Source organism: Mus pahari, chromosome 8 (assembly GCF_900095145.1).
Source record: "Mus pahari chromosome 8, PAHARI_EIJ_v1.1, whole genome shotgun sequence".
NCBI classification, from domain to species: Eukaryota; Metazoa; Chordata; class Mammalia; order Rodentia; family Muridae; genus Mus; species Mus pahari.
The window spans coordinates 84,943,861-84,967,826 of record NC_034597.1 but is presented as its reverse complement, the minus strand read 5'-3'; the positions used below and the strand labels follow the sequence as shown (position 1 = coordinate 84,967,826).

The window sequence follows — 23,966 nt, the reverse complement described above, 5'->3', positions numbered from 1 at the left end:
TTGCTTTGCACACAAGAGCTGCCTTCTGGAATCGCTGTCCACCTTCAAGTTGTTAAGATTCATTTGCCAGAGAATCACAGTCCCCAAGGACACCAGTGGAGGAACTGAGTTAAATGACTGTATCTGCTTTCTTAATAATGCTTTTTAAAGTTAGGAGAGATGCTCATGAGTTAAGTGAAATTTGTGTTGATGTCCCTCCCAGAGTGTCTGTAACACAGAGCACTGTAGCCCTCAAGCCACGCTCTTTAAAAAGGAACAGAAAGAGGCTCTGCAAGGTGAACAGTGAATCAGTCCATAACACTTGGTGTTACCGCTTTGTCTTCTTGGGAAAGTGACAAATCACTGTGCCTATTGAAACTGTAAATTTATCTCATACTCTCATGATAGGTGACATCCTCAATCAAAACCATCTGAATTTCATTTAATGAAAATGTAATTCTGCTTCATGGTTGAGGATTTAGACCACATTATTATATATTCTCTATGAGTTTTTAAGAAATAAAGAATGACTGGTGATTGTCTTAAAATACCTATTTGAATTATAAGTCATTGAGTATCCTATATTAATTTTAATCCATTTCAGTAAAGTATATAATAACTTTTAATAAATTTTCTCTCCATACTAACATAGTAAATCATTTTTAGGCCATCACTGGCCCTTCATCTCTGAGTATGAGTTTTTCATGTGTTTCAGAAATACCTATACCTATACCTTAGGATTTCACTATGTAGTTATTCTCTGATAGAGAAAGAAACTTGGCAAGGTTAAATTGCCATGAGCTGAATAAAGACAAACAATAAAATAGAGATAAGTAGAAGTCACCAAGATTCCACCAAATATAACACTATAAATCAGAATGAAGTAAGAAGATTTTCATGGCTACAAAGACTTTTCAAGGTTTTTTTTTAAGAATTTAAACTTTTTTATTGCAACATTTGACTCACATAGCACAAACTGTAAAATTATGTAGATTTATTAGTATATTCACAGTATACAGCCATTACCACTATTCAAAAATGTGTTTTATAATCCAAAAAAGACAGCCTGCATTTTAATTTTTATTTACCTTTTAGGCTACTATGCAAAGAGTTCTGTTATGGCATCATCTTACAAGTGTGTCATTAGATTTCATTCTTTTATTTTTGCCACTCCTCCTATGTCTCCTGCCCTCCTCTAGCTAGTACTTTAACTCCTTCCTCATCTCATATCACAAGTGTTCCATTACCTGATTCAATCCATGGCCTTGAAATCTACTCCCCTTCACTCATGATCTCCTTTTCTAGTTTAATGGCCACACACACACACACACACACACACACACACTGCCTAAATAGTCTAGGCTCACATGAGAGGATGCACATAGTACCTGTCTGGCATATTTTGCTTATTGACTTCTGGTTGTATGCATTTCCATGCAAATGTCATGGTTTCATTATTCTTTACAGTTGAATCTAATTCCATTTTGTACCATAATTTCTTTATCTACCTACATAGGCTGGTTTTGTTTCTTTTCTATTGTGAACAGGGCAGAAATAAACATGAATGCACGAGGATCTCTGTAGTGTGTTCACTTAGCATCTTTTGGGTACATATTCAAGAGTGGTACAGTGCAGTCACATGGTACACCTAGTTTCAGTTATGTGGACAATTTCTATGTTCCTCTCTTCCTACATATCATATTTATTGCCTTTTGTTTTCTTGATGATTGCTTTTCTGACTGAGGTTAGCTGGAGTCAGAAAGCACTTTTAATTTGCATTTCCATGATGTATAAGGATGCTGTACACTTTTTGAGTGGTGTGTGGCAAATGATTGTTTATGAAAAAGGAAAACTGTGTTTTTCAAGTGTTTATAGCTGCAGATGGAGATTAATGGGACTTCTTGTTCTTCACAACACTCTGATGCAATGTGTATTTTTTTTGCCACAGATTCAACTTTACTAGTGAGCAATGTTCAAGACATTCAATTTTTCTTCCATTTACTTTTCCTGTATTTTGAATAAAGGCTGAAAAATTGAAACCACATTATGTGGAAGGTGTACACTGAGACATTAGCATCTCAATCCTAACATATGAAGGAATGGCTTGATTTATTAAATGAAGTAAAAAAAAACCTTAATTTATAAATATCATGATACATGAGTACAACTGTCAAATAGTAGAAACTTATTGTGCTTAGTAAATATTTATTAAGATGATGAACATTGGAAAAAACTCTCAACAACATTTTAATCTATTTGTTCATTTTCTTCAACGATATCTTAATTATGAATTCTTTGATGTAAAAATGTAGATATGCAATAAGTCTGAATTTGGCTAATCATAATAAAGTTCTCTTTACTTTGATGTTAGTACCTGACTTATAAAACAACAGATTATAATTTTAACTATAAGATCTTATCTTTATATTAAAACATTATACTCAGTTACATTTAAAACTGTCGTATTACCTATTTCCTCATTATATAACATAGTTTAAAATACACATTTCCCATATGTATGGAGAGTAATGTTACATGTTGATTGAAAGTCTACCATCTATTTTGTTACCACTATCAAGTCAGTAAAACTCTCAACATGGATGTTAGGAGACTCAATAAGAATGATTTCTGGCTGCTGAGGTGACTTCTGACTCTTTAAAGATAAAAGAATGAGTATTTTCCAGGAATTTTCTCCCTGAGAGGCTACTAATGTTCCAGTGGATGTTCCTAGATGCAACAATGGTTTTTGATCTTTTTTTTTGTTTTTAGTTATTGTTTTATGTTTGTTTGTTTGGCCAGAATATGAACTTGGGAAAGAAATATGGTAGAGGTGATAAAGCTTATGTTAAATAGAATGGGATTATGGTAAATTTATTCAAAATACAATACACTATATACATGAATGAAATTTTTGAATAATACTGGTAATAATAGAATAATATATATGTCTGTTGATAATATAGCGTATTTAATAATTAGGAAGTAAATATACTTATTGACTTCTTAACTTGTTGCACTTCTTATTGACTTCCCATTAACTATAATTAGCACTTTCAGAAGGAGGAACATCTCATTCCTTCAGTTTTAGGGCCTGAGCTCAACATCAAGCTTGTGAGCGTTGTGTTCAAAATTTTCCTGTGTAAAGAAAAATAATTACCAGAACAACACAGAAGTGCAAAGCTCCAGCTTCATAACTTTCAGTCTATGGTTTTCTGGCAATAACACAGAGGGAGACAGTGCAGCAGAGAACTTGCCACATCCCCCCACTCAGGAAATAAGATGAGGACAGAAAACAAATACTCACAATTTATCCCCTGTATTCTATATCCTCTACTTAGGATGTGTCCTCTGCTAATGTTTCTTCCAGCATTCAAAAAAATGAAACCAACTATATATGAATCTATAGTGGACACTTTATGTTCAAGTCATAAAATTTGTCCTCATCTGGTAAAGCCTTATGGCCATGTTGAAATGAGGAATGTATTTGCTCCATCTTCATGAGTCCAAGTAAATCTAATGGGTCCAATATTTTTCAAAAATTCATGTTGACAATATCATGTGAAACTAGATACAAACTTTTATCAATCAGTGCTTTTGAAGAGCAAAATAAGCCACATTCTTATTTCATAAGGGAGGGATGTGTACATCAAAAGAGGCATGTAATCAAAATTTTACTCTTCCAAAGACTACATGCTTCATGTCTTGGGGCTCCACCTCTGACATCTGAAACATATGATGGACTTATAAAGGCCTAAGCAAACAGACACCCATTCACTTGTGTGTAGGTACTAATTTTAGCTGCATTTTCCTTGGCAAATATTTCATATTTTGTTCTTCATGATTTTTCTGGTTTTTCCACTGCATCTTGTGCCTCAGGTTTATGGTTTGAAATCTGAATTCTGATCCACTTGATCATTGTCTGGGTCACAGGCTTCCAATAGAATTCTGTGGGAGACATCTTCATGTCTCTAATCTGCATGCTTGCAAAACCTTTCCCACATGAAAACGTTGGGTATTAGCAGGAGATCTAACATCTTGATCCCACTTAGATCTCAGTCATAGCAGTCTCTGAGCAACTGGACAGCTAAAAGAATGAAACATCCTAGACATCCTGTGTGAAGAGGGTCACTCTGCCAAAACCTTTCAAGTGAGGCTCCATGACTAGTGCTGTCTTAATAAATGACTTCCTAAGACAATAACATCTTTTCCTTTTCGTGAATTCTTGTCTCATTTTTAAAGGTGCACACCTCTCTATTAATCTTACCTTCTATAGCAACAACTTAATCATGCTGCTTTTCTTGGAAATCTACAGCTTTCCCTTTCTTTCTCTTTTTCTTCATCGTTCTCATTGTTACTGTGGCTTGCAGTAGCAACCAAAAACCAATGCTGTGTGCTAGGAAACCCAAGTTCTTGGTAGTGTTGAGATTTCCTCTTCTAGCATGATTAGCTTGTTTCCAAGTTCTTGCCAGGCTGTAGAATGCATGGCATTTTTCAATTTGCAACAGTCCTTTTCCGCATCTGAAGCCTCATAATATAATCTTACTCTCTGAATTCATATTAGTGTTCTAAGCTTCTAAGCACTCACAAAATCACACTGTAAGGCTTTATATATACATTGCTTTATCCCTATATTTTTAAACTGCTTCCCACCATTTTCCCCAAAGTCTTTGTAAGATAAAATTTTATTCCTTTATTTTCATTAATTTATTTATTCACTTTACATCCCTATCAGCGCCCATCTACTGCCAGTTCTCCCTCACACATCTCCTTCCACCATTTCCCCATCTTCCTTTTTGCAAAGGAGAAGACTCCCCACGTTTTACCCCACCCTGGTACATCAAGTCATTGAAGGACTAGGCACATACTATTCAACCAAGATCACACAATGCAGCTGAGTTAGGTGAAAAGTGTCCACAGTCAGGTAATAGATTCAAGATAAGCCCCTGCTCCAGATATTGGGGGACCCACATGAAGACCAAGCTGCATATATGCTCCATATGCAAAGGGATCTTAGGTCCATCCTCTGCTAGCTCTGTGGTTGATGTTTCAGTCTCCAGGGGTTCCCAAGTGTCCAAGTTAGTTAACACCATTGATTTTTCTATGGCGTCCCTGTCCTCTTTGGGTCCCTCAATCCTTTCCCCAACTCTGCCACAAGACTCATCAAGCTCCATGTAATGTGTGGCTGTGATTCTCTGTTGATTCCATAGGCTGCTGGGTGGAGTCACTCAGGGGACAGTTATGCTAGGTTCCTGTCTGCAAGCATAACGGAATATCATTTATAATGTCAGGGATTATTTCTTGTCTATGGGATGGATCTCAATTTGCAACAGTCATTGCTTGCCAGTTCCCTCTATCTCTGCTCCATCTTAGTCCCTGCACATCTTGTATGGAAGACATATTTTGGGTTGAAGGTTTTGTGGATGGGTTGTTCTCTTTATACTTCCACTGGGAATCCTGCCTAGGTATGGGGTTGCCACCTCAGGATCCATCTCTCTCCCTCCAAGGAATATCAGTGAAAGTGACCCCCATAGTTGCCTTGCAACCCCCATCCCTCATTCTGCGTCTTAAGAATCCCACTATCAGGATTAGTCTTAGCAATGACTTTACATATTTGTAACTAATTTCCAGTGTTAGTCAGCCTCTTACCCAATGTGACAAAGAACTTAAAAGCAATTTAATAGGAGGAATGATTTACTCTGACTCAATTTGAAAGATTTTAGTTATGGTTAGTCCTGGCAATTGATTTGAGCCATGTAAGGGAAATTCATTATTTACATAATTATTAATCATCAATAATTAATTATGGGTCATCAATAAATGATTAACCTTTCATAGTAATTAATTAATATTATTTCTTTCTCAATTTTAATTAATCAAATGTCTATGATATGTATTGTATATTTATTATGTTATTTTCTTCAGTTGCTTTCTCTTAGAGACTGTCCAATCTTCTAAGAATTTATTTCTTAGTAAGTCACACTTAAATTAATAATAGTAAAATGCTATCATGATGTAATTAAGATTATGCAATATACTAATACCCAAAATAAATCATCATTCAAGGTTTCTTACACGTTTAACCATTCACATGACATTTTCTTCCAAAGTTCTCTATTTTTCTTCCTCTCACATCTGAGCTTTGCTCACTGGTCTTATTCTTCCATAATCACTGTTATTGATGATTTCTTTTAAATAGCCTCATTTCATAATATTAGTGGGCTTAACTTTTATAAAGAAATTGAAATGGGGCCTGGAGAGTTGGCTTAGAGATTAAGAGAATTTTTAGTTCTTAGGTTTTCAATTTGCTTTCTTATCACTAATGTCAGCCACTAATATTTTGTTTTTTGTTTGTGTATGTTTGTTTGCTTGTTTTGTTTGTTTTGTTGTTGTTGTTGTTGTTGTTGTTGTTTGGGTTTTTCAAGACAGGGTTTCTCTGTGTAGTCTTGGCTGTCCTGGAACTCTCTTTGTAGATCAGGCTGGCCTCGAACTCAGAAATCCGCCTGCCTCTGCCTCCCGAGTGCTGGGATTAAAGGCGTGCACCACCATGCCCGGCTGTGTCAGCCACTAATATTATCACATATCTGGTTGGTTACCTATCACATGAAAAATTATTTTGATGATTATAATGTTTATATATCTTCCTTATATAATAAAATAGAAAGAAAATAATAATTTCCCTGTATTTTCAAGCAATATTTTACCTGCCATGGTGTCATGTGCATTCATTTAAAGTATGTGATTTACAATACATTTTCATAAAAAATGTGGATGTATGGCAGTTGATGAAATGTTTATTCAATGATAAATTCAAGAAATAAGCGATGGATGATGATTACTATAATCATTTCAAAGCTCTGTCTCTGTTATCATGAATATCAGAAAAAAACAACTTGGTTTTACTTTTTTTTTCTGAAATACCTGTCATTATTAGCTGCTTTCTTAAAGAGAATATATTTCATGTTGTTATCATTTCATAATGATTTGATAGCATCAAGATCATCATCAGTATTGGACTAAGAGTCTCTCTAAGTATTTCATAAATTGATTTTTCCCACTTAATAGCAGTAAATGATTGCTCAGTGGTAAATCAATGCATGTTTTCACTGTTTGCTCCCTCAGTGTTAGCTATTTGCAGCTTTCAGCTGCCCCAGCTCTTTCTAATTTATGGGTTTGTAAAAAGCCTTAGAAGTCAGGTAACTCAGTTTATTAATGTTCCATTAAAACCATAGACAAAAAGCTTTGTAAAAAACCTTAGGGCTTTTCTAGTGCATTGAAAGAAGATTTATCGCCAGCTGAGGCGTCTTTTTTGACATCTATTTTGTCAGTTCAAAAAACTTATCACTTAATTTTGTGCTGTCTGTGTTCAAGATAAATGAGGTTGCTAAATAATTGAATTATGCATATTGCAACAAATCCTGCCTTCCGTAAGGCCAAAGCAGAATCCATAAGCACTAATTGCTGTCATCACAATTGCTTTTATCAATGAACATCATCTACAGAGACTGAGAATTGGGCTTCAAAAACAATTTGACCATTTTTTTCAACATTTGTGTTTTAGAAAAGAGACTGTTTCTTGTATCATGAGGGAAATGATTTTATGTTTCCATTAACTTTCTAAATTCTATTAAGGTTGGAATGAGAGTGTGCTCTATACATTAAAATACAAATAAAATTAACAGAGTTTTGCTATTCTAATTATTATCATACCTGGCAATTTAGATCACAATCATATATTATCTCAGATTATATCAATTTCAAAATCTGGGGTGGCTGGCTTAAGTTCTCTCTTAAGTCCCATAAAGAATGAAGTCTTGCCCTAACTGTCCTCTTGGATGGTGTATAGGAGCCTTCCAAATCCAAATTGCTTTCAGATTGGTCGCACAAATCTCTCCTTATAATTAGATGATTTTGATGCTGCCTGGCACCTGGCTTCCTACAAAAGAATTTTGAATTCTTTTTTCAGTGTCCCTCTCTACCTTCAAACATTATGTTGATATCTTCTGTTATTGTTCCAAATTTTCCAATTGCCCCTTTTATTAATAAATAGTCAAATTGCTACATTCTTCAGCAGCCATATTATCAAAATCACATAGGAATATCATTTCTGGTCCCTTGAAGTATTGAGTGTATAAGTCAAGGGAGAAATATTTTATTATAATCAAGTTCTCAAAGTAATTTAAAAAATATCTGAAGATGAGGAAGTTATAAATACTGCCAATCACTTATATTTAATATAAATGAACTGAGGAAGGTGAAACAGTAAAGTTCACTATATGGGCTTGAAAATTAGGTTAGTGATGATTAACCAATTGTGTTGTGAAGAATACTCAGCAAATAACGAAAGTTTTATTTATAAAATAGTCATAAAATAATTCTAATTACATCTTTATAAAAATGAAATTCACTCAGTCTCAAAAGCTTTTAGAGAAAATTAAATGCTCATTAATTTACAATTCACTACTCAGAAACTTTTCCTTACTCTTACTGTATTTTGATAAAATTTAATAACATTTCAGTTGTTCTCAAATCAAAGACTGTATTTTCTACTTATTTGACATTCCTCCATTGAGTTACTGTTTTGAAATCCTTCAATACTGAAATGTGTCCTGAGAGTTGTAAACTGAAATAAAATACTTTAATCCCAGGGTTGTATCAAGGCTATAAAATCCTAACACAATGAATTTTTTCACAATTTTTGTTAGCATTATGATGCTTTACTTATAGTTCCATTATTCAAATAACATCATAGAAAATTTCCCATTTAAATGTATGCTTTAAATCAGTTTTATGTGGTTCATTTATACTATAAATTTAAGAATGATTAAAAATGAGCATATTAAAAACCCTGTTGCAAAGACAAACTTATTAATGTTATTACACATTCTGTATATTAGAAATGAGATTTCCAATTGAATTCAATTGCTACATTAATTTAGTAAATTAGAGTATACATTTTACAGAATATTGCTGTATAAAAGTAAAGCATGCAGAGTGATAGCAATTTCTTCTATAACAACCTTTAAAATAATGTAATATTAACAAGCAATCTAGAGCTTAGCATGTAAACTTTGTAGATCTACCACTGCCAAACTGTAGTTTGTCCAAGATGACATGACTCAGTATGTTTATTTATGAAACTTGACATTATTTTAGATTAGTTGCATATATTTATTGTTGGTTGATTCTGGAGATTATATATATATATATTTCTACCTTAAATTAGTTTTAATTTATTATAAATACTGTTCCAGGATTTACCAATGGCAATATCAAAGAAACAATTGGCACCTTTAAACTAAAAAGGTATTCTGCAGATTAGAAAAACTCTCAAGATGTTATTATACCAGATTTATAACATACACTTAAAAGATGCGACTTTACTTCTTAGACATTAGTGACAATGTATAATTATTTAATTAAGGTTAGACACAAATTATTCTGTCTTCATATGAATGGTGCCTTTTGAATCTTTTATAAAATAACTTATTACAATAGTGGCCTACTCCTATTCATATTGATATTTGAATCTATATAATGACAATTTTTCTCTTTATTTAAGGCACAAAAACCTGAAATTAACCTGAATGAATTTGTTCTTTCTTTGGCATAATAAACACCAAAGGGAATGCATGACTTTCAAACAAAAGGAGGAACTGCCATCATATCCAAATTGAAAAATGGAAAAGAAATAATGATAATAATTTTGATGAAATACATCCAGACAATGAAACACATCGGTAGGAACACTTTTTAAAGAATATTTCAACTAACAAATTTTACCAGAAAAAAAATGTGTTTATCGAAAATATACTTGAGTTTTTGAAAATGACAAAGTAGGACCCAGAAAAATAGTTCAGTTTGTAAGAGCACAGAAACTACATTTCTCAGTTTGTGAGATCAAAGAAACTACATTCAAATAGCCATGCAAGATACCAGATATGATCCATGCATGCAGGTTCCCCTAGAACAGTCAGAAGAGAAACATGATTTTGCAGACTTTCTGACTGCTAACCACACTTTGGTTTCAATAAGGGACTCTGTCTCAAGGTACTAATTTAGGGACTAGCAGAGCAGAATTCAAGGCATCACACTGATCTCTTCTAAGTGACTGTTTCACATTGGCATGCACCTCCACACATGTATATCTACAAAACACACATGCACACATGTACACACACATGCGCAGGTACTCAAACTCACAAAACTAAAAAAACATTTATGAAGCAGAAAAACCAAATACGAAAATAGTCACTAATTTTGACTAGTGTATGTATACTCCACAAATACAAATTATTCTTTCTTATCTATTTTTAAACTCTGTATAATGAAGCACTGTTGAGGATGTGTTGCAATAAACCTTATTGTTTTTGATAGACAATATTTCACAAAATACATTCATGTCTTCATTACTGAACTCTTTTCCTCTAAGTTACATACCAAGAGAAAGATTATTTAGTGAAAGACTTAAGCTTTAGGGTGTGGAGATATGGTTTACAGAATGCGAATGCATACTAACTGTACTAAAGCAGATGCAGAGGCTTGGTACAGGGACGTGAATGTGGTTTGCAATGTGCTTGAGTGTACTCCATCCCCACCCAATATTTTCTCTGTGCCTCTTCAGGGAAGCGTTGATGTACCTCCTATGAACTAGAAAACCTGCCAACTTTCCCTTTGTATTAATACTGGGCAATTCAATTTGCTGACTGTAATGTAAAGAATGAGGCCAGTGGAGATGCTACAACACCTTAAGGTCAAGTTAAATAGTGCATATATTTGCCTGGCTCTGTGTCTGTGGTCATTCTGGAGAGATCCTTCTGAGCCTCTCCTACTAGGCACTTAATGCACTCAGTTGAAATTCTTCTGTAACATTCCCTTTGTTTTCTGTTTGTTTTGTTGTTTAACTAGATGTTTCCTTTATTTACATTTCAAATGTTATGTCTTTTCCTAATTTCCCCTCTAAAAACCTCCTATCCATTCCCCCTCCCCCTGCCTACCAACCTACCCACTCCTGATTCCCTATCCTGGCATTCCCCTACACTGCAGCATTAAGCCTACGTAGGACTAAGGGTCTCTCCTCCTGTTGATGTCTGACAAAGCCATCCTCTGTTATACATGTAGCTGGAGCCATGGGTCCCTCTAGGTGTACTCTTTGGTTGTTGCTTTAGTCCCTGGGAGCTCTGGGGATACTGGTTGATTCATATTGTTGTTCCTTCTATGTTGCAAACCCCTTTAGCTCCTTGGGTCCTTTCTCTAGCTCCTCCACTGGGGATCCTGTTCTGATAACTACTCCATGACAGAACCACTAGAGCTCAAGTCCCATCACCCACCCACCACACGTGTTTATGTGCATGCTTGAATTCTTGCCTAAATATTATCCTGACTAAAGTAAAACCAATGAGCCTCTTTTCGGGGATTTGAAAATTAGTGGTTGTAAACCTTCAGTGATACTTTATAACTTCTTTTTTTCTGCCCATTTAGTATAACTGTTTAGGACAGATTAGAATGTTGGAGGGAATTAGTTGGTAAAGTATGTGTGATATTATTGGAGATTTGTCACTGAGGTGGACTTTGAGGTTGAAGGCCCATGGCAAGCTTCATCTCCTCCTCTGTCTGCTCCCTACATATAAGAATGCAAAGGTATCAATTCCTGCTCAAGCAGCATGCCTATGTGCTTCCTGAAATTATGACATTGTACTAACCCTGTAAACTTAGAGCATGACCCCAAAGAAAGGGTTTTTTAGTAAGAAAAAATATCTTGTAGATTAATGAATTTTGGTTCTCATATCATCATACTTCTTTAGCCTTCATAGCTATCTGCACTCCCACATGTAGAAATATGTGCACAATACACACACACACACACACACACACACACACACACACACACACACACATATAATCGAAAATGTAATACATATTAAATTAAGAATTGGACTCAGGGCTACAGCCGCATATGTAGAAGAGGATGACCTTGTAGGACAACAATTAGAGGAGAGGCCCTTGATTTCAAGAAGACTCAATGCCCCAGTGTAGGGAATGCCAGGACAGGGAAGAAGGAGTGGGTGCGTTAGTGAGCAGGGGGAGAGGAGATGGGATAGGGAGGTTTTCAGAGGGGAAACGAGGGAAGGGGATAAAATTTGAAATGTAAATAAATAAAATATCTAATAAAATAAGTAAATAAACAAATAGATAAATAAATAATAAAATAAATAATAAAATAAATAAATAAATAAATAAATAAATAAATAAATAAATAAATAAATAGACTGAGATTACTAATCTGTTGGTAGTTGTGGGAAATATTTAAAAAGATTGTCAAGTTCCTGTGCTACACCCAGATATTCCCTGTCCCAGTGGTGGTCTTGCCTCCTCTGTCTTTAAGCTAGTCCCTGCAGTGACCAATCACTGTCTTTCTAGCTCTGGTTCACTTGTCTCAGTACTGCCTGTAACTCCTCAGCCAAGAACCCCTTGTGGTCAGCAGTCCCACGTTCCAGTAACCCAGTAAAACAAAACTCTAGAAGCTTATAATTAATCAGTCACATTTATATATCAATAAATTCTCAATACACAAGATGCCCACACAATAAATTCAGAGCCAATTGATACTGATACAGGCTGCCTACCTAGATTAGACAATTACCCCAATTATTCTCTCCCAGTATGATATTATAGCTACCTATGGCTATTTAAAGTCATGAGGAACCCGAATCATCCTGTTCGTCCTCCATCTTGCTACCTGTCTCCTCTGACCCTGTCTCTGCAATGCCTGGCTCTGCCTCCTTTCCCCCCGTCCAATCACAGGTTTCTTGTCGTATTAATAATTAAATTAATTGGATAGGGAAAATCCTGCTACAGGTAGTAACATACACATATGTAACAATGTTATAGAATACTGAAGTTAAGCCCATATTGGACAATGTCAGAGAGATGAATATATTTTGTTATGTTCTTAGAAGGGCCTATAAAGAAGATGGGTATTCTCTGGAACATAGAACAGGCAAAAAGAAAACATTTTATTTTTTTAACTCCCTGGGCTCCTGAAAGGAAGGCAACTCTGTCACTATGATTTTAGTCTGTGTCACATTTTTGACTGTCACCAGTAAGAAAATATATTTGCGTTATTAAGCCAGTGAGTTTGAGATAGTTTTTCCTATAGTAATCATAAAATATAGATGTGGTGTATAATTTGAATATTGAAAACAGATGAGCTGCTATTTCTTGTATAGCAACTTAAGATAAGTGAGTAGATACCATTGTAATACAGAAATAAGCAAAAATCTGTGAAAGCACAAAATCATCTGTTCAGATGTAAGACTTGTCTAACTCGTTTGGGGAATGATTTGACACTCACTTCAAATCCACAATTCATGCATGAATAAAAATGCATGTGGTTTCTCAGGTCAGATTAACTTCATTTATACCAAACTAATTCCCTAGATGAGCAAAACAACTTCTCATAAATTTAATCTTTTATTTATTTATGTATTTACACTCCAGATTTTATTTCCCCCCACCACAGGTCCACCCTCCAAGCCACACCTCTTCCCCGCCCCTGTGTCCTCAGGGATGTCTGGACCCCTCACCTCCCCACCTCAGGAGACAGCTAAACTGCCTAGGGTCTCCAGTCTCTTCTCTGACTGAACCTAGGTCCGGCAGTACTCTGCTGTGTATATGTCGGAGGCCTCATATCAGCAGGTGTATGCTGACTGGTTGGTGGTCCAGTGTTTGAGAGATCTCAGGAGTCCAGGTTAACTGAGACCTTTGGTCCTCCTACAGGATCACCCTCCTCCTCAGCTTCTTCTTGCTTTTCCCTAATTCAATCATAGAGGTCAGCAGCTTTTGTCCATTAGTTGGGTGCAAATATCTGCAACTGACTCTTTCAGCTGCTTGTTGAGTCTATCAGAGGGGAGTCATGATAGGTCCCTTTTTGTGAGCACTCAATAACCACAATAATAGTGTCAGGTCTTTGGACCTCTGTTGTGGGAAATTTTAAAAAAGGAACCCACATGTTCTCATACTAGTGCCATCAACCAACAGACACAGGGCACCCACAGGGTGATCTCACTAGGGTAGTCTCTCGGCCCACCAACTCTATGGCCATGCTGGGCCACAGGGCTCCTGCCAGGCCATCTCACTTGGCAGTCACTCTGCTAGACATCTCTCGAACTCCCCTTTTCATCTCCCTACCACTCAATGCCCCTTTATCAGCCATCACATCACAATAGCGATGATTCTATCAAGACTCTTAATGTTTAATTAACCAATCAGATTTATGTATTAATAATATCACAATTTAAAAGATGCCAGTACTATAATTTCAGAGACAAATGATAATGATAATGCTTGATCCCAATATTTCTAACCTTGTGAAATAGCTACTTGTGGCTAGAAAACACCACATTGGTACACATCAGTAGCCATGCTTCTCATTCCTCTCTTCTTTTCTCTCCCCCCTCTCTCTCTGCAATTCTTAGCCCAGCATCCCTCTTCCCCGTCGAATTACAGGCCTCCCACTGCACTAGTGTGAGTGGGCAGGGTAAATCCTGCAATATTTCACCCTTTTTGTTTAGTTAAAAGAAAAAAATAAAAACAACTTTCTTTCAAAATATTAATTGAGCACAGTTCTTACCACTTTGTAATTTACATGGTATAAGATAGACCTAACACCCAGTCTAAAAGTTTTTCCAATAAAATTGAACACTGTCCTCTCTCCTAGCTTAAAAGACTATAGTTCTGCACTTGGCTATATCTTAGCTTCAGACGGAATACCGTCTGAAAACCGTCCTCTCAAATCTATTCCTCTTAGAGTAAATAGCTTGGGTTGGCTATGAGACTATAAGCTTTCAAACCCAACAGAACTCCACAAATGACTGATATTCGCTGAAAATATATAGGAAGCCTAACACAGCTTCTAAAACTTAGCCAATTTATAGAGACCGCTGATCACCTGGACAGTTCCTTCTTCAAAATATTGGTATTCAGCCTTCTGGCCAGAATCATCTGACAGACCTGAGAGAAACAGAATGTTAAAGACTATCCTACTCTGTCTCAGCCGAATTAAACTGTCCTAAGCTTGTAATTGTGTCCTTTCTCTGCACAGTATAATGTCTGTAAATGAAAATGAGGCAATCCTTGCCTAGTGGCTGTCTCACCACAACTGGAGTAACTCATAGATGCTCAATTTCTTCTTTGTATCCAAGACAGGGAAAGCTACGGGGAGCCGACTAGCCTTTACAACAAGTGGATAAATAGCATTATACAACACCTTCTGTAGATTTCTGACATTTCTGAAACCCAGCTATCTATGTAAAGCAATCTGGACTGTTGCCCTTTATATACTCTCAGTCATTTCTAATTAACATCTTGAAAGCACCCTAACAATAAACTCAGAGCTATGAATTTGCTGTTTGGCCCTAAACTCACAGGCTTAAACATCTCTTATCAGTTTATAATAACAGCAAATAGAAGGACCAGGTCTAAGCCCTGTACTTTAAAATTTTTAGTATCAATAGGAGAAATTTATACCAATGAAAACCTTGGTTTGGCATCAAAATAAATTCTGTACGAAAATAAGAACTTACGACTTCAAATTAGTAACAATTATAAAGATCTCTAGCAAATGAGATTATGGATGTACAATCAATTCTAGCTATTTCCTCCCTTTTCCAAATATGACCATTTCTATATTCCCTATGTAGGTACAAGTCCATGGCCATTGTTCTCCTTCCCTTCCTCTTCTCTCCCACCTCTGCAACTCTTAGCTCTACCTCCCTTTTCCCTGTCTAATCACTACCCTAATGTGATTTGTACAGGGAAAATCCTGCAACAGACCTCCCCTTGAGTGGGATCCTACTTTGGGCCTGTCACTTGTCCCTTTTTTCCTTGGGTCCTCTCCATTTTCATTCCTGTAGTTCTTTCAGACATGAACAATTATGGCTCAGAGTTTTGACTGAGGGATGGCAACCCCCTCCCTCACTTGATAACACTTTTTCATGTTCTCTGAGATGCTTTCCAGCAAGGTTTTGGGTAATAAGGCAACACATTTTGTCAAGCGCTTTCATGTCTGTGTCAAGCGCTTTCATGTCTACCTACTCCTGCAGTATGAGCCTAGTGGGATTGGGTTGATCAATACTAAGTTATGCTCTTCTGTTATCATTTGCCAAGAGCTAACTACAAAAGACACATCCATGAATATATGTATTTTCTAATAAGGAATGTATTTAAAACCAATGCTACCAAGTTTGAGAATTCAGGCAATTTTTAAAATTAAAACTAGATTTTTCTTCATATAATTTGTCAAGATTACAGTTTCCCCACAACTCCTCCCATATCCTCCACACCTGCACACCCAATTAAATCCTAAGCCTTTGTCGCTCTATATCATTAGAAAACAAATCTAAAAGGAAAGAAATACAATATAAAGATAAAATAAAAACAAACAAACTGAATTGAGTAAAGAATATAAATAAAATAATGAGACAAATAAAACCCATAAAGAAACAAATTCAGAAATATAAAGAAAATGATATGTAAAGTTAGAAAAAAATTCTCTGTCAAAGAATTATGCGGCAAAAAAAAAAAAAAAAATTCTCCTTTAATCCCAGCACTCGAGAGGCAGAGGCAGGCACATTTCTGAGTTCGAGGCCAGCCTGGTCTACAAAGTGAGTTTCAGGACAGCCAGGGCTACACAGAGAAACCCTGTCTCGAAAAACAAAACAAAACAAAACAAAACAAAACAAAACAAAACAAATTCTCCAAACTAAAGTTAAGTTCATTTGTTGGTCATTTACTGTTGAATATGGGGCATTTGCTTAAGTGTGGTTTGTTTACCCAGTAACACTCCTTTGGATTAAACTGACCTTTTCTTTAAGTAGTCATCAGTTGGAGATAGCATCTATGACAGGGATGAGAACTGGCATCCAAGTCCCTTTCAGTGCTGGTGCTCCATCTGGATCAGACAATCTGCTAAGCATCTGTTCAGAGCATGGACACGCTGCCAGTGTCCTTGTGTTCCTATGTGCATCAGAACTGTCATCTCTAGAAGATGCTGCTTTCTGCTGTTTTCCTTTACTACTGTGTTTTACAATCTCCTGCCTCCTCTTCTGTATAATTCTCTGAACCCTGAGGGGTAGGATTTATAGAAATATTTAATGTAGAACTGAGTTATCCCCAGGTCTCTCTCATTCTCTGCACATTATATAATTGTAGATGCTGTAGGAATTCCATCTACAGCAGGAGAAAACCTCTCTAATAACAGCTGATCAAGGCATAGATCTATGAGTATAGATGAATTTGATTAGAAGTCATTTTGTGTTCTGTTAGAAAAACGGGGATATTTCCTCTTTTACTTAGGTTCATGGACAAACAAGTCTCAGAGTCTTTGATCATCTGGGAAGTGTCAGGCATGTGTTCCATATCATGGAGTAGGTAGTAAATCCAGTCAGATAGTTGTGGGTTGCTCCTATACCTTCTGTACCACTATTGTACCAGTGTATATTACAAGGAAGTCACCATTGTATACTCAAAGGTTTGAGGCTAGCTTGGTGTTTACCTGCTCCTCTGGTAGTATTAAAAGAACTTCACAGTTCCATGAACATTAAATAGTAGGGTTAAGGTTATCAGTAGACTCCAACTTTACTTGGCCATGTTCAGTGAATTATAAAGGTTATTGTCTTTAGCAAAAGGACCATAATGACATTTTGTAGAGAGCAAGCTCTGTGGCTTTGCTAATGGTCTGTCAATCTTGAAGTTATTCAGTGATGCAATTCAACTCAGAAAATATACTTATGACAGTGGAATGAAATAGAGAAATGTACATGAATCTAAAAAATAAGTATATTATTTTTTAAATCACACAAATACACACACACATAAAACACCTATAATTATTTAATAATGTTTCTATTTTTACCTATGTCAGATAATTCATTATATAAGATTCTACATGATTATTATCTTACTTTTAAATATAAGTTGAGAGTAAATTATATCATATTACAATAATTGGTAAAATTCCTGCTTCCAGGATATTTATATTTGTTTCTTTATTGCTGTTTATAGTCTGAAGAGTTAATCAATACACTTGGAGTTATATGTTATCTAAGCAAAAACAATTTCCAACATTGCGATTAAAATAGCATTGATGTTTGAATGAAAGTACACAAAATTCATGGCTTATTTATTAAGATGAAATATTGGTGAGTTGAGGCTAAACAATGAGTCCAAACATTATAATCTCTTATTTGTTTTGTATCATATAAATATTTGTGAATATGTTCTAAGCAGTCATATTTTATAATAGTAGCAAAACTAATACTACTACATTTAGAAGCCCATTTAATTTAGACATCTTCAATTTTTCTGTTATGTGTTATTTTATTTCTCAAGGTTATATACTTTTTTCAGACAAAGTGTCATTATTTAGAGACTGTAATTACTTAAGATAAAATTTCATTTTATAAGTCTATTATTATTCTACAGTCAATTTTATAGAAGTTTAATTATCATGGTAAATATTTATTAAACATCTTCCAGTTGAAAATAAAAGCACATTTATTTATTTTGTTTGTGCAGTGTATGTATGTTGACCCTCTTTACCACAGTGCATACATAAAGGTCAAATAACAATGTGTAGAATTAATATTTTTCCTTCTATTCAATGGGTTCTAGATATCAAACACACATCATCAAAGCTTACAGAAAGCACCTTGTATTCTGAGCCATCTTACAGGCAATAAAGTTTTTTTTTTTGGGGGGGGGTAGGTTTTATCTATCTGTCTCTGTTTATCTATCTACCTGTTTGTCAGACTGTCTATCTGCCTGTCTGCCTGCCTGTCTGCCTCTCTCTCTCTCTCTCTCTCTCTCTCTCTCTCTCTCTCTCTCTCTCTCTCTCTCTCTAATTATGGCAAAATAAAAATGTAAAAACAAATGTTTCCATCCAGGTAATGTTTGATTTAATTAACATACTATCAGAAATTGTTACAGATAGACAGCACATATAATTTTGTCATTTAAAGGGATGCTCATTCATTTTCTCAAGCTAAGATTATGAAACATACTTAAATGATAAACAATAAGATAGAAATGTTTTAAATTTTGACTATTGATTTCCAACATTGTTACCATGAAATGAATAGTTTAACACTGGATATATGTATCGAGTTTGATCATTAGTCTCCACAAAGAAGAGAAAAAGTTAATGACTCATTAATTTTCTTTTCATGTCATGCTTTTCTTTGAGACAAATAAATGTGTCTACTATGCTTTTGCATTCTAATTTACAATGTATTGTTCAGGTTGTTCATTGATTAATTGAGATTGATGACCATTTGATTTTATTTTCTACCAGGGGCTACAACCATAGAGAAGTATGACCTCAGAACAAATCTGTGGATTCAAGCAGGAATGATGAATGGCAGAAGGCTTCAGTTCGGTGTCGCTGTTATTGATGACAAGCTCTTTGTAATTGGAGGTCGAGATGGCTTAAAGACTTTGAACACTGTTGAATGTTACAATCCCAAAACCAAGACATGGACTGTTTTACCACCAATGTCAACACATAGGCATGGTCTAGGTAAGGCCTATATTTAATTTTACATATTTTTAAAACTTTCATTGAAAATACAAATGCATTAAAATAATTTCTTCCATAAAATGGTTGATTTGGAGTATAATACTTTAAGTTTTTCAACATTCCATGGCTTGCCAAATATGCGTTCTGTTGTTGAGAAAGAAGGCCAAAACATACACACACACACACACACACACAAAAGAGCTTAAGCTGTCCATCATACTTTTACAAACTCATATTCATATGTTTGGTGTGAATAAGATGAAATACAGAAAAAGTACTAAAAACAGATAATGTACTAGATAGACAACATATTGAAGTCTAGAGAGAAAATGCTTCCTATAAACTAGATGAATTTGATGGCTCCTCTCAGTGTCGAGAAAAGGTAAATTTAACTGCTTTGGGATGAGTTTACTCCTCTTGAAAACAATAGAGAAGAATTCCCTATAGATGGGACATTGAGCCAGTGTTACAGGCTTCTTCATGGAGCATCTCATTTAATGAGGAAGAAGATTTGGAATCAGAATATCTAACTGAGAATCAAGTATTTCAACATTATATTCAAGTATTTTAGAAGAAACAGTTCAATTTTGAACAATGATATTAATTATGAAATTATACCTTTCATTACTCAGTTCTATATATTTTTATGTGAGTAATTGAACAAAGGGAGTTTTCGAATTTACATTCCATGTGCATGGATTACAGGAATTGCAAAGCACTTCTTTCAAAGAGTTGACATAATGCAGGTAAATTAAGGCACATATTTTAAGTATTTAGGCTAAATATATTAAAGACATTGTATCTTAAGTATAAATTCATATATTTAGACATGCATAGGAAAGTTCTACAATAATTTATAAAGTAATATAAATAATGTTTATGCAGCAATATGTCTTATAACACACACATATATACCCATTCTGCTATCAATCTAAGATAAGAGCATTACTTTCAAATAGAAAGGCAAAAACACTGTTTCAATGGACCCATTTACAAAGCCATATGCATTGAAAATGCATCAGAAATGCCCATATGGAAATGGGACCATAAGGTAAACTATCTGATGTATCATACTAAGCATCATGCCAATCTGGAAGGCAGTGTTTCTCACACGAATTAGAGACCAAAGAGCAAATCAAATAGACAAGATTCTTCTTTTTTTTTTTTTAATTAGATAGTTTCTTTATTTACTTTTCAAATGTTACCCCTTTTCTTGTTTTCCCCTACGAAAATCCTCTATCCCCTGCCCCCTCTCTCCCTGCTCACCAATCCACCCACTCCCAGTTCCTGGCCCACATATTCCCCTACACAGGGGCATAGAGGCTTCACAGGACCTTCTTTGTTTGACTGTTTAGTCCCTGGGAGCTCGGGGGTTACTGATTAGTTCATATTGTCTTTCCTCCTATGGGGCTGCAAACCCCTTCAGCTCCTTGGGTCCTTTCTCTAGTTCCTTCATTGGGGACCCTGTGATTAGTCCAAAGGTTGGCTGTGAGCATCCACTTCTGTACTTGTCAGGCACTGGCAGAGCCTCTCAGGAGACAGCTTCTGTTAGGAAGCACTTGTTGGCATCCACAATAGTGTCTGGGTTTGGTGATTGTATATGTGATGGATCCCCAAGTGGGGCAGTCTCTGGATGGTCATTCCTTCATCTCTGCTCCACACTTTATCTCTGTAACTCCTTCCATGGGTAATTTATTCCCCCCTTGTAAGAAGGACCTAAGTATCCACAATTTGGTCTTCCTTAAACTTGAGTTTCATGTGGTTTGTGAATTGTATCTTGGGTATTCCGAGCTTCTGGGCTAATATCCACTTATCAGTGAGTGCATATCATGTGTGTTCTTTTGTGATTGGGTTACTTCACTCAGGATGATAAGTCAAATTCTCTTCTAGCTTGCACCTTCTCTGCATCTTTCATAAATCAGCTAATATGTAACCTTTTTGTCTTGTGATTTTAACTATCTCTGTGCTTTGATTCCTATTGCTCACTGCTTCCTGTATGCTGTTTTGTTGTTTGTTGTTTGTTGTTTTTGCTGTTGTTGCCTGCAATTATAATCATAAGATAGAATCCCAAAGTCATTAAATTTCTAAGCAGTCTCATTTGAAATCCCCTTGTTGATGGTCAGCAAAGAGCTGTATAGAGAAAACGGCCTTTGATATATACATTTCCCCAAGATCCATACAGATGCAGCAAAGTTGATTGAAAAATAAAGTGTATATTGAGTGCTCGGATGCGGATGAGTCAAGTATGATCACAGAAAGTTCAGCATAATTGTGATACCCAAATAGAGTAAGCATCCAAGGTCATATAGCTGTTTTCTCTGTAAATATGTTGCAATATTGATATTTAGTCACTCATATAAGTTTTATTTTTCTTTCTCTGCCAGTTCATCTTGATTGATTAATACCCAGTCTTTTGAATTGATTGCCATTTACATACAGCTCAATAATTACAGCAATATCTTTATCTTAATTCATTTGATATTATAAAGTTACAATATCATTATTTACTAATTAATTATATTTGCTTTCTTCTTAACAGTGTTAATGCCCTCTGTTATCCCTGTAAAGTTACTGTTTGTCTCTTTAATTCTTTTTTTTTTTATTTATGGTCACTTCCATCTCCCTTGGCATTTTCTAATTCTTCAATCTTCTCTTCTTTATTCTTCCTGTAACTCTTCCTCCTTGTTTCCTCATTTTTCTTCTTCCTATTCTTCTTCCTATTAGTTTCTGATTTTGTCAATTTTTTTAATGTTCTCTTTTTTAACAGTTTTGGCCAATTAAGTACACAGTTGGGTTTCTGAATGTTCTTATCAGTGATGTGTATATGGAGATAATTTAATAAAAAATGATTTAATCCCTGGATTCCTTTTTACCTTTGGTTAATAATAATTCACATGAATGCAACTGACTTCTGAAGAGGGAGTTCTGGTCTTGAAATAGGAAGTCATGGTTCACCTGCTATTGTCCTTCAAATACAGATATCAGAGGCAAATCTTAATTTACATTTATTTGTTCAAAAATCCCTTCAGATAGTCTTCTTTGTGACACATGACCTAAGTTCAAGCTGGTGCATAAGAGCAGAATATCATACTTATGATAAGTGTCCATTGCTTTGCTGATTTGCTTACTGAAATAAAATGCTACATACATACATCATTTTATTCCTTTTAAAAGTTCTAAGTTAATTTTCACATCATTGAAGAAGAACTATTGACTTTTTAATTTTTGTTCATCATTTTAAATTTATTTAAATTGTAAGCAGTTATTATCCTTTATATAGAGTAGTATAGGGACAATCCTCACTCCACTTTTGAGGTATCCATATGGATACTTAGCTGCATCTCTGTTACATATGTGCATAGGTTCTCAGAGCAGCCCATGTATGCTCTATGGTTGGTAGCTCAGTGTCTGACTCACAGCAAAATGTTCATGTTCTAAATTGTTCAAATTGGTATATATAACACCAAAATATTCCTTAACATGATAAATATGTAGAATTTTAATGAAATTTATGAAATAAAAAGTCAAAGCATTTTCCATTTTTTCCTGATATGTGTGTATATATGAATTATAATTTATATTATATGTATATGAGAAAATCACAAGATTTCTTTCATTTTTAGAGATGATTCAAAGTTTAAAATATTTGCTAGCTTTAAATAAATTAGAAAGTACCTTCTACTAGATAACCTAGCCTACAAAAATTATATAAATATTAGCTTGATGGTGTCAAGGGAGCCCAGTGTCTGCCTAGAAAATGTAACTAATTAAGACAGTATGTTTCAATATCTAAAAAAAATTTATTTCTGTGTGAATATCTATAAAACACATGGTTATAAAAATTATATCTTTTACATATTTTATATTTTATAAAATTTAATAAGACAATATATTGTACTTTATCTGCTGTTGATGAGCAAGTTGTGTACAATAATGACTGCATAATGTGAGTTTTCTACATATCAGCAAGCTATATATGAAACATATGGCAGTGGATGTTTTGTTCTTATGTGATTTGATTTTATATCAAATTATGTGTAAGCAATGCACATAATATTAGAGCAAAATTACTTACATGAAAAATTATTCACTTTTACTTTTGAATTAGCAACTCCTCCTTTTAAACAAATGTATTTCAGCCAGCATTTTTCTCTCATTAACATACTCTCAATTTTCCCTTATAGATATTATTTAATTAGTTAATATATTTCTGCTTGAGCACTGCATCTGAACAGTCGGAGCTACAACATTTGCCTGTTTTCTCTGGTTTTGGCGTCCTCCTTAGTTTTTGAATGGTGCAATGAAGTATTATGTAGATAATATTTTTATTCATCTCAATGAAAAATAGAATTAACTTTTTAAAGGTTTTGTACTAAACATTTTGTATATATATATTTATATATATTTATATTTA

General features: G+C 34.9%; 1 protein-coding gene across 1 annotated transcript in view; it reads left to right on the top strand.

Moving 5' to 3' along the window:
• Klhl1 (kelch like family member 1) overlaps window positions 1-23,966 on the top strand; it is a 363,866-nt gene that overhangs the window by 263,859 nt on the left and 76,041 nt on the right. The window contains exon 7 of the mRNA XM_021203301.1: window positions 19,328-19,552. Within this exon, the coding sequence (XP_021058960.1) occupies window positions 19,328-19,552 (225 nt within the window). The remainder of the gene's footprint in view (window positions 1-19,327; window positions 19,553-23,966) is intronic.